Source organism: Eucalyptus grandis, chromosome 8 (assembly GCF_016545825.1).
Source record: "Eucalyptus grandis isolate ANBG69807.140 chromosome 8, ASM1654582v1, whole genome shotgun sequence".
NCBI lineage: Eukaryota > Viridiplantae > Streptophyta > Magnoliopsida > Myrtales > Myrtaceae > Eucalyptus > Eucalyptus grandis.
This window is the reverse complement of record NC_052619.1, coordinates 34,269,565-34,281,226: the sequence shown is the minus strand read 5'-3', so window position 1 is coordinate 34,281,226 and position 11,662 is coordinate 34,269,565. Positions and strand designations below refer to the sequence as shown.

At 38.9% G+C, this 11,662-nt stretch overlaps 1 protein-coding gene across 1 annotated transcript; it reads left to right on the top strand.

Moving 5' to 3' along the window:
• Positions 1-390: 390 nt before the first annotated feature.
• On the top strand, positions 391-1,296 carry LOC104417032 (F-box/kelch-repeat protein At1g23390). The gene has a single exon (XM_010028359.2). The coding sequence runs from the start codon at positions 391-393 to the stop codon at positions 1,294-1,296; it is 906 nt and encodes a 301-aa protein (XP_010026661.2).
• Positions 1,297-11,662: the final 10,366 nt, after the last annotated feature.

Below are 11,662 nucleotides of genomic sequence, written 5' to 3'. Positions count from 1 at the left end.
GTTCATAGCCATTAATTATATAAAAGCCGTCATTCGGACAAGCTTGGTCCAGCAACTATATAATATATTCAAACCGAACGTGGAAGAGGGAAATTTTGCATTTTTTTTTCCCTTTTTCGGTGCGTCAGGTCTGACCCATCATGAGATTTTAATTTCCTATTTTATGAATAAATACATAAAAATTTATCAAAAGGTGATGATGACATTTCCATTTTATCGGCATTAAAAACGAAAAGTTTCAAGAAATCGCCGCTGGCCTTATCCAGCAAGAGGGGCGGGGGGAGAGAGAGAAAGAGCGACGAAAGAGTCCGACCCGTTCGACCTGGTTTTATTTAAAACCCGCTCTCGCACGTCGCTTCATCGTCTACCTCGAAAATGGAAAAAGAGAAAATGGCGGCGGCAGCGCGAAAGCACGGAAGCCTCGACGACGACGGAGGAGAAGAAAAAGAAGCAGGCGTGGTTCTCCATGGTGACGTCCTCGAGCTCACGCTCTCGCACGTGCCCCTCGTCGACCTCGTCCCCGCCGTCCGCGTCTCCCGCTCCTGGAGCCTCGCCGTCTCCTCCTCCCTCCGCCACCTCCGCCGGCCCCGGCCGTGGCTCCTGGTCCACTACCAGAGCGCGCGGCCGCCCCACGCCGTCTCCGCGCGCGCCTACGACCCCCGCTCCCGTGTCTGGATGGACCTGGAGGCCGGCCCCGGCGCCGCGGCGGCGGCGAAGCTGCTGGCGTCGGCCCCTCTCCGGTCGTCGCACTCGGCGCTTCTCTACGGGGTCTCCCCGGCACGGCTCTCCTTCTCGCCCGACCCGCTCCACCTGACTTGGCGTCACGCGAGCCCTCCCTCCGCGTGGCGGGTCGACCCGGCCGTCGCTCTCGTCGGCAGCCGCCTCGTCGTCGCCGGCGGCGCCTGCGACTTCGAGGACGACCCCCTCTCCGTTGAGGTTTATGACACGCGGGCCGGCACGTGGAGCGCGTGCGACCCCATGCCCGCCCCGCTCAAGGACTCCTCTGCATCCCTGTGGCTCTCCGTCGCCGCCAACGGCTGGAGGATGTACGTCATGGAGAAGCTGACCGGCGCGACCCACGTGTTCGATCCGGAGGCAGGGGCGTGGTTCGGGCCGTACGACCTGCGTCCGGACCGCCACGTTTTCTACTCCGTCATCAGTTTCGCCGGCGACCGCCTGATCGTGGCAGGGCTCCTGGGCAATTCGGAGGACGTGAAGGGCCTGAAGCTGTGGGGATCGACAGCAGTGGGGTGGACGAACTCGAAGAGATCTGCGACATGCCGGAGGAACTGGTGAAAGAATTGCGGGACGACAATTACTGCGTTTCGTCCATCGGCATGTGCTCGAGGGGCGATTTTCTGTACCTGTACAGCAACTCAAAGCCTGAGCTCGTGTTCTGGTGCGAAAGGGAAGACGAATCGGGGGCGTGGAGGTGGGGGGCCACACGCGACGCGGCAGCAAGAGGCCGGAGCCTGGGCAAGAGGGTGGCGTACACCTGCGCCGAAGTCGGGATCGGGGAGCTGCGGGAGGCGGCGGTGACCGGGAGCGGGAGGTTCGTGGTGACGACGGCGGAGGGGCAGTGATCGGCTGAAGGTCGAAGCGGAACTCCGGGAAAGCCCGCTTTGTTTAACGTAGAATCATGCACAAAATACGGCCGTGAGAAAAAATTTCTATTCTTTTTTCATCTCCTTTCGTGAAAATCGATACCAGATTGCTCTAAAATTCCCTTTTTTTTGTTCTTTCTTCCTTTCGGCTTGTAAGGATGATTTTGGTCACAAATTATCCAGCGACTAATTTGTTTTGACATCACGGTCAACAGTGGCCTGTACCGATTAAAAATTAGGTTACTACGTCGGGACATTATGTACGAGATTGGTCGCGGTTGCAAGAATAGAGAATATTTGGCTTCGACATCACGGTCAACAGCAGCCGGTACCGATCAAATATGAGGTTACTAAGTCAGGACCTTACGTGCAAGATTGGTCGCGGTTGCAAAAATAGAGAATATCCAGTTTCGACATCACGGTCAACGGCAGCCGGTACCGATTAAAAATAAGGTTACTAAGTCAGGATATTAAGTACGAGATTGGTCGGGGTTGCAAGAATAGAGAATGTCCGGTCCGGTAGTAGTCCATTCGCATGTTAGTCGTCGAAACAAGTGGACCGACACTAAACTTATGACGAAGTCAGCAGGGGATCGGCTTCCCATCACCTTCCGCGCTACTTACCGCGGCGGAGTTTTTCCATGTGGAAGAACGACTGCGTTGGTGGCTGGTTTTCGGTGGGGGGTTGGTGAAGATAAAGACAAGTGGAAGACAGATCACAACACAACAAAAGCACTCCTTACAGAAATTGTCTAATTAACCTTGAATTTATTATATAAATGTTAATATAGGTCTTAATTTATCAATTTAGTCATAAAAATTTTCGTGCAATATTCCGATCTAATCTTTCCAATCAATTTTCGCTGGAAATCATTGGCATCACGGTGTGCCACATAAGGCGGCTGACGCCGACTCTATCTAGCGAAAATTGTTCTGATTGACTAAAATTAGAATTTCGCACCAAAATTCAGAATTAAATTGGCAAAATGGAAAATTTCAGGACTAGATTGGCGTATGTACAATAAGATTTATGGCTGATTGGATAATTTTTGCCCCCACATATAGGCTCGAATGAGACAAAAAGACTGAGAAAAGGAAAACGTAGACGACATGCCATTATCTATGTCTTGGTGCTTTCTTCTAGACGTATTAGGGTCTATGCATGTTGGCTGGGACTCGAATATGAACTCCATCACCGCAAGATATGATTATTGAGCTGGAGGCTATAGCTATTACTAAACTTCTTAGCTAAGAGCTTAAGATATATTTTACCATTTAATTATAAACTTTTGCATGAAATTCTGATCTATTCCCTCAAAGGTTTATGTTTAAATCGATAAAATGAAAATTTAATGACTGAATTGATATTCGTATGATAGGTTTAGAACTGATTGGATAAATTTGCTCCACTACACAGATGCTTGAATGAAACAAAAGGATAGAGAAAGGGGAAAATGGGGACAACATGTCATTTTGAGAAGTATTAGGGTCTATGCATGTTGGTTGGTATTCGAATATGAACTCGATCACCACAGCTTGAGGGTGCAGCTTGGACTAAACTCCTTAGTCATGAGCTCATGATGGATAAAGCTTCAAGACAATTGAGCTCTCGTTTTCAGTTGGGAGAGAAGCGACATTCTCAACAAGTTAATCAACCGAAAAGTTGGTTGGCCGACCTCGGAATCCGCTTTGACGGGTTTGGGTCCTCCGTTCCGATCACGGCCCTCCAGCGAATCAAGCCATGCTCTTCTCATCTTCGTCTGAGTAAGAACTGCTGAACAATATCGGTGATCCCGACAGCGATCCTCATCTGTTTGTCGCGATCGCGATATGGACCCCATCAGGATTCCTTTCGGCGGCCAACCGTCTTCCCGTATCTTTTGACATTTCGCCCCGTCATGGACCCCATCAGGACTCCTTTCGGCACCCAACCATCTTCCCGCATCTTTTGACATTTCGCCCCGTCTCCAATGCGCCGTGTAGTTCACTCTGGAAAGTAAGTAGCTCCCTGCTGCAATGCTTCTCCAACCCCCTTAGAGAGTATTCTTTAGCTCGGACCGTCTTTTCAGGTAAATCCCCTTGCCTTCCAGGTTAGATTTCAATCAAAGGCTTGCCATCGGTTAGTTGATGGCTTTCCAAATAGAGATGGGTATCTTAGTGTGCGAATGATAACCATTCTATTCCCGGACCCTTTTCAAGTCATAAATCGATTTTTCTATTTCTATTTCCAAGACAAGTTTTTGAGCAAAACTATACGTTTGATAACGACATAAAATTTATATTTATGGAAATTTGTTTGATAGACCTTCTTAATACATCCCAATCGGACGGCCGACAGACGACAACAAATGGTGGGTGACGGCAAGTGGGTAGCTGGTTAGCAGCAAGAGCAAGTGATGAGAAAAAAAATTATTTCTCGTTTTTATTTTAGAAATAGAAAAGTAGAAAGTTTTTACTTCCCATTTCTATTCCAAACATATTTTTAGGCTAAAAAATTGTCCCGAAAATTGAAAAATAAAATTATATTATCAAATGGATTTCTACCCAAACCTATTCCTAGGAATTAGAAAAATAGAAAACAAAAGAAATATAATGGTTGTCATTCGCATCCTTCAAGACTGATGTTGTGAACGGGAAAATTGCTTGCACTGCTGATTCAATTAAGACTATACCTACCTTGGAGAAGAAAACCGTCCTTCCACCCCGTCGGTTTGCCTCTTGCTCGATCCATGTAATCCATTCGAAAGACTTCTTTGCTCGAGCTAGTCCAAGTTGGTGGAATTCCAAAGTATCATTCCAAGTCATTGCAAAATGCCCCATCTATGCATATGCCAAAGAGCACGCCTGGTTTTTTAGATTAATAGCCTCACCCAATGCTTGCCGATACTCACTCAATACTGCCAATAGTTGTCACTCTATTCTTGTTGCCTCGAAGAAGCAGATGGTGTCATCGGCAAATAACAATTGTATAAGAGTTGCACAAGTGTGAGTTATTCAAATACCTTACAAAAATGCAAGCTGTAAAGGAAACTCAATGCAAGTAGGTTTTTTAGTTTGAGGATATTTGCTAATTTGAATAGTTTCCTAATTGGAGAGGGGTCCACAAAAAGGATTTCCACTTTTCTATGCAAATCTTTTCTATATAAGAAGTAGGCCTTCTTTGTGAATTGTATCCAAGATAAACTTTTGGTGCAAGCCAATAAATTTTTTAGAAAGATTTATGAATTACCTTGCGAGATAAAGAGATTGTTTCACGAAGAATTGTAAGGGCTAAATACTGCGCAACTTTTACAAATATTATAAGAGGTAGGGTGTCACTCTACCAACATAGTAAGCCTTCCTGAGCAAACGTTTTGTTGACTACTATATGGAGGCTTCATATCTCCATCTTCTCGCATAGTTAGTTTCTTTGAAATGTTGGGGAATTCCCCTAAGCAATTGTATCTCATCTGATTAATGATTTTCACATATTTACACCAAAATAAATAAATAAATACTGCATGACTTTTGAGGTTTATTTGGGAGTTGGAAAACATTGAATATTTGAGTAACTTAGTGTAGTTATAATTTTCAATATATTGCTTGATTTAAAGTGGAATCAAGTGCTACTCTCCCCAAGAAGTAGGTCCTTCTAACCAAGCTACGTAAAAATAGTGTTTGATTTATTTTCTTCTTGTGTGATTTATCATTCGATACATTGCTTTTAACAACATTTGATATCAGATACAGGCTTGGCTGGGTTAAACAAATTAATAATGACATAAGAAGGGAAAGTGGAAACCAATAGATTTGATGGAAATGATAGATTTATGAAAGATGCAAATTGAGAGTTGTCTGTATCAAAGGACTCTGCACATACCTCTTGCCAGGTAGACTACTCTTGGGTGTTATTTGGCTAACATTGGCTCATAATATCACATTTGACATTGTGAAAGAAAAGACCATTGGGGTTTGATGAATGCTCTATATAACATGTATAAGAAGTCATCTGCTATAAACAATATCTATTTTATGAGATGTCTATCAAATATATATGAGAAGCACTCTGCAATCAACAACATCTACTTTATGAGATGTTTATTTCACTTATAGATTAGTGATGGTACGTCAATTTCTAAGGATATCAATGAATTCAATGTGATGTTTAATCATTTAAGTTTGATTGAGATTGATTTTGATGCTAATATGCATGTGCTTTGATTTTATTATCATCATTATCTAATAATTGGTACACTGTTGTTACTTACAGACAAGTGATAGTACATCAATTTCTAAGCATATCAATGAATTTAATGTGATGTTTAATCTTTTGAGTTTGATTGAGATTGATTTTAATGTTGAGGTATGTGTTTTGATTTTATTATCCTTATTATTTAGTAATTGGTACACTATCATTACTAATTCTTCTAGGTCAAGAAGTTAGACATTTGATGAGGTTCGTAATTTGATTCTAACTAAAAACATCCCTAAAAGAGAATTTGATGGACCTGTGCGTACTAGTTTAATAAATGAAGGTGGAAGAAGAACTAGTAACTATTGACACCTGATTTTTAGTCAACACGTAATGAAAGATAAAAAAATTGAGATTTAGTTTCTGATCGTGACAGAGCCCATTTGTTAGCAAAAAAAGTGTCATTTTTCAATTCTTTCTCTTGTACTGTCATTTTAAAGCAATGCAAGTTATTTTTAAGGAAAACCCAAAAAATCAAACGATTAACTTTCGGGTTGATTTTTTGGTCAACATTTTTATTAAAAGTCAATTCTAAATCAAAATTTGACATTTTACCCAAAAAGATGCCATTTAATTTTAATTTCACTTTTGTCAAATTAATTTATCAAAAAGATGTCATTTAAAAGTCAACTAAAGGGTTGACTTTTGGTCAAACTTTTGTAAAAAATTAAAAAAAATCAAAAATTCACAAGTACATTTCTTTTAATGTTAATTTGATTTTCGTGTCAAAAATTTCGCAAAAATTGATTAAGAATCTTACTTTCCAAATTTCTCGGGTTTAGGTTCTAAATCGGCCAAAAATCAAATTACTTTCATTGTTGTCATAATTAGATGTAGTTCATTCTTCAACATTTAGTTTATAGACTATTTTAAATTCACTCGTGCATTTAATTTCATGAATTGTCCGGTTAAAATACAAATTGTTGTTTTGAGCCCTAATTAAGGGACCAAAATCGATTCTAGGAAATTCACATAAGAACTTCTCAATTTGAAGAATTCTACACTTTTACGTATAAGAAAGTAAAGCAATTAAGCTTCAATTGGCAAAATTTAAGTTGACTCATTCAATATTATGATTTAATTTCATAAATCTAGGTTCAATTTTGATATTAGACCTAGTTTCATTTTCGACATAAGCTCGAGCACTTCAATCCGATGTCAATTTGAACATATTAAAGGATCTTACACATGGGTAGTTTATTAGATAGGGCAATTTTGTCGCTAATTAAATTCAATTTCAATCAATTTGTAATTTTGCCCATTGAACTGCCAATTTGATCATTTTAGCATTTTAGGCTCAATTCAAGGTACCCATCGTTTTGACTCATTGCCTTTCATGATGATCATTCAATTAAGTCAATAAAAGGCTCCTAGATTATATTTAGAAATAGAAAAGTATAAAAATTTTACTTCTCATTTCTATTTCAAACATATTTTTAGGCTAAAAAATTGTCCCGAAATTGAAAAATAAAACTACATTATCAAATGGATTTCTTCCCAAACCTGTTTTTAGGAATTAGAAAAATAGAAAACAAAAGAAATAAAATGGTTACCCTTCGCACCCTCCAAGACTAATGTTGTGAATGGGGAATTGCTTGCACTGCTGATTTGATTAAGACTATACCTGCCTTGGAGAAGAAACGGTCCTTCCACCCCGTCAATTTGCCTCTAGCTCGATCCATGTAATCTATTCGAAAGACTTCTTTGCTTGAGCCATTCTAGGTCTGTGGAATTCCAAAGTATCATTCTAGGTCATTGCAAAATGCCCCATCTATGCATATGCCAAAGAGCACGCCTAGTTTTTTATATTAATAGCCTCGCCCAATGCTTGCCGATACTCATTCAATACTGCCAATAGTTGTCACTCTATTCTCGTTGCCTCGAAGAAGCAGATGGTGTCATCGGCAAATAACAATTGTATAAGAGTGGCACAAGTGTGAGTTATTCAAATACCTTACAAAAATGCAAGCCGTAAAGGAAACTCAATGCAAGTAGGTTTTTTAGTTTGAGGATGTTTGCTAGTTTGAATGGTTTCCTAATTGGAGAAGGTTTCACAAAAAGGATTTTCACTTTTCAATGCAAATCTTTTCTATATAAGAAGTAGGCCTTGTTCGTGAATTGTATCAAAAAGAAACCGTTGGTGCAAGCCAATAAATTTTCTGGAAAGATGTGTGAATTACTTTGCGAGATAAAGATATTGTTTCACAAGGAATAGTGAGGGCTAAATACGCATGACTTTTTGAAAGATTGTAAGAGGTAGGGCGTCACTCTACCAACAAAGTAAGCCTTCTCAAGCAAACGTTTTGTTGACTACTATATGGAGGTTTCATATCTCCATCTTCTCGCACAGTTAGTTTCTTTGAAATGTTAGGGAATTCCCCTAAGCCTTGGTATCCCATCCGATTAATGTTTTTCACATATTTGCACCAAAATAAATAAATAAATACTGCATGACTTGTTAGGTTTTTTTGGGGGCTGGAAAACATTAAATGTTTGAGTAACTTGGGTGTAGTTATAATTTTCAGTATATTTTGCTTGATTTAAAGTGGAATCAAGTGCTACTCTCCCCAAGAAGTAGGTCCTTCTAACCGAGCCACGTAAAAATAGTGTTTGATCCATTTTCTTCTTGTATTTATTTATCGTTCGATAAATTGCTTTTAATAACATTTGATATCAGATACAGGCTTGGCTAGGTTGAAACAAATTAATAATGACATAAGAAGGAAAAGTGGTAACCAATAGATTTGATGGAAATGATTGATTTATGGAAGATGCAAATTGAGAGTTGTTTGTACCGAAGGACTCTGCACATACCTCTTGCTGGATAGACTACTCTTGGGTGTTATTTGGCTAACATTGGCTCATAATATCACATTTGACACTGTGAAAGAAAAGACCATTTGGGGTTTGATGAATGCTCTATATAACATGTATAAGAAGTCATTTGCTATCAACAAGATCTACTTTATGAGATGTTTATTTCACTTATAGATGAGTGATGGTACATTGGTTTCTAAGGATATCAATTAATTCAATGTGATGCTTAATCATTTAAGTTTGATTGAGATTGATTTTGATGCTAATGCATGTGCTTTGATTTTATTATCATCATTATCTAATAGTTGGTACATTGCCATTACTTACAGATAATTGATAGTACATCAATTTCTAAGCATATCAATGAATTTAATGTGATGTTTAATCATTTGAGTTTGATTGAGATTGATTTTAATGTTGAGGTATGTGTTTTGATTTTATTATCCTTATTATTTAGTAGTTGGTACACTGTTATTACTATCGTTAGTAATTCTTCTAGGTCAAGAAGTCAGACATTTGATGATGTTTGTAATTTGGTTCTAATTAAAAGCATCCCTAAAAGAGAATTTGGTGGATCTGTGCATACTAGTTTAATAAATGAAGGTGGAAGAAGAACTAGTAACTATTCACACTTGATTTTTGGTCGACACATTATGAAAGATAAAAATAAATAAAAAAATTGAGATTCGGGTTTTTATCACGACAAAGCCCATTTCTTGGCAAAAAAAAAGAAGTGTCATTTTTCAATTATTTCTCTTGTGCTGTCGTTTTAAAGCAATGTAAGTTATTTTGAAGGAAAATCCAAAAAATCAAACGATTAATTTTTTGGTTGACTTTTTGGTTAACCCTTTAACCAAAAGTCAATTCCAAGTCAAAAATTGACATTTTACTCAAAAGATGCCATTTAATTTTAATTCCACTTTTGTCAAATTAATTTATCAAAAATTCAAAGATCGACTAAGAAATCAAAAGTCAACTAAAGGGTTGACTTTTGGTCAAACTTTGATAAAAAAATTGAAAAAATAAAAAATTTACAAGTACATTTCTTTTAATGTTAATTCGACATTCGTGTCAAAATTTCGCAAAAATCGATTAAGAATCTTACTTTCCGAATTTCTCGGTTTTAGGTTCTAAATCGGCCAAAAATCAAATTACTTTCATTTTTGTCATAATTAGATGTAGTTCATTTTTTGACATTTAGCTTAAAGACTATTTTAAATCCACTCGTGCATTCAATTTCGCGAATTGCCCAATCAAAATACAAATTGCTGTTTTGAGCCCTAATTAAGAGACTAAAAAATTTATTCTTCATGAATTGCAAACGAACGATTGTTCTTCACTATTTTCGTAAGATAAGTTCAAATCTAAAATCAATTTTGGGAAATTCACATCAAAACTTCTCAATTTGAAGAATTTTACTCTTCCAAGTATAAGAAAGTCAAGCATTTAAGTTTCAATCGGCAAAATTTAAGTTGACTTATTCATGATTATGATTTAATTTCATAAATCTAAGTTCAATTTTGATATTAGACCTAGTTTCATTTTTGACATAAGCTTGAGCACTTCAATCCAATGTCAATTTGAACATATTTAGTGATTTTACACATGGTTAGTTTATTAGATATGGCAATTGCGGCGCTAATTGAATTCAATTTCAATCAATTTGTAATTTGCCCATTGAATTGCCAATTTGATCATTTTAGCCTTTTACGTTCAATTCAATGTAGTCATGGTTTTGACTCTTTGCCTTTCATGATAATCATTCAATTAAGTCAATAAAAGACCCCTACATTATATTCATAAAGTTTGATTGACCTAATCAAATCACAATTAGGCAATTTCTTTTCAAATGAGATAAATTTTCTTTTTAGAGGCCAATTTTTGCATAAATTTTGAACCCATAAAAATCTCAATTAAGCAAAATAGCCAAAACCGGATCAAACCGATCAAGAATCGGTTAAAAATCGACCAAACTGGAGTGAACCGCTCTAACTAGTCTAATTGGTCGTCGACAATGCTGGCCTGTTTAGCTGCTTGCCGTTTAGTTCTGGACTTCTAGTGACCGATTCTAGGTTCCTCTTGATGTCAATTTCACATCCACACCTTTAATTTTCTAAAGTTTTGCAACTGGCCTTCGAATTTCATCAAATTCCAATTTGATCCCTAATCGGACATTTTGATGCAATTCTCAATTTTAACTTGGGTTTTCGCAAATCAAACCCACTAGATTGATTACCCGACACCTTAAGATCATAATTGAGCCTTCGAAATCGAATTTTAACCGTTGGATTAAAATTTCGACCATCGGATCGAACCAACGGCCAAGATTGCTTGATTTGGGGATATTATATAAGCCAATTTTCCCTCCAATTTTTGGGGGGCTCATTCTACAATTGACTTTCTCTCTCTTCAGATCTCTCTCTCTCTCTCTCTCTCTCTCTCTCTCTCTCTCTCTCTCACGTTGCCGCTAGTTCTGCCCCTCACCGGTGGTCATTTGATCGACACCGCCAACCGAAACTTTCCTCAGCCCTTCTTGTTCTCGATCGTGAGCTTAGGTTGCTAGAAAAGCTACCAAGAGATCCCATTTGACGGCTCTTTCCTCGTGACTTGGAGAACTAGCGATCGGATCGAATCTCTCTCCGATCAGTGCAATTGCCAATCTGATGGCCTAGATTGGCAGTTTCGATCCCACCAATCTCACCTCAGGAGCATCCCTGACCTAGTTGTGGTCAAGGACTAGCAAAACAACCACTGAATCACTTTCGATGTCCCAATCTACAACTGATGTTCAAAACCAATTCAATCTGAACCGGTCTTGATTGTTGCTTGAGCCGGAGCCATCTGACATGGTTTTGACGCACCAATTGCTCCCGATCAATCTTGGAGAGGAGTGTCGACCTATCACAGTGGGAGCTTTATCAATCAGCCACCAAATCACCTCTAGCAGTCCTTTTTTTTTCTAATCGACGCCCAAACCCATCCAAGTTTGGACCGGTTTCAGCTTTTCTAT

Bases quoted from the DNA above. Each gene is read 5' to 3' on its own strand.
- LOC104417032 (XM_010028359.2), top strand. From the start codon at position 391: ATGGCGGCGGCAGCGCGAAAGCACGGAAGCCTCGACGACGACGGAGGA.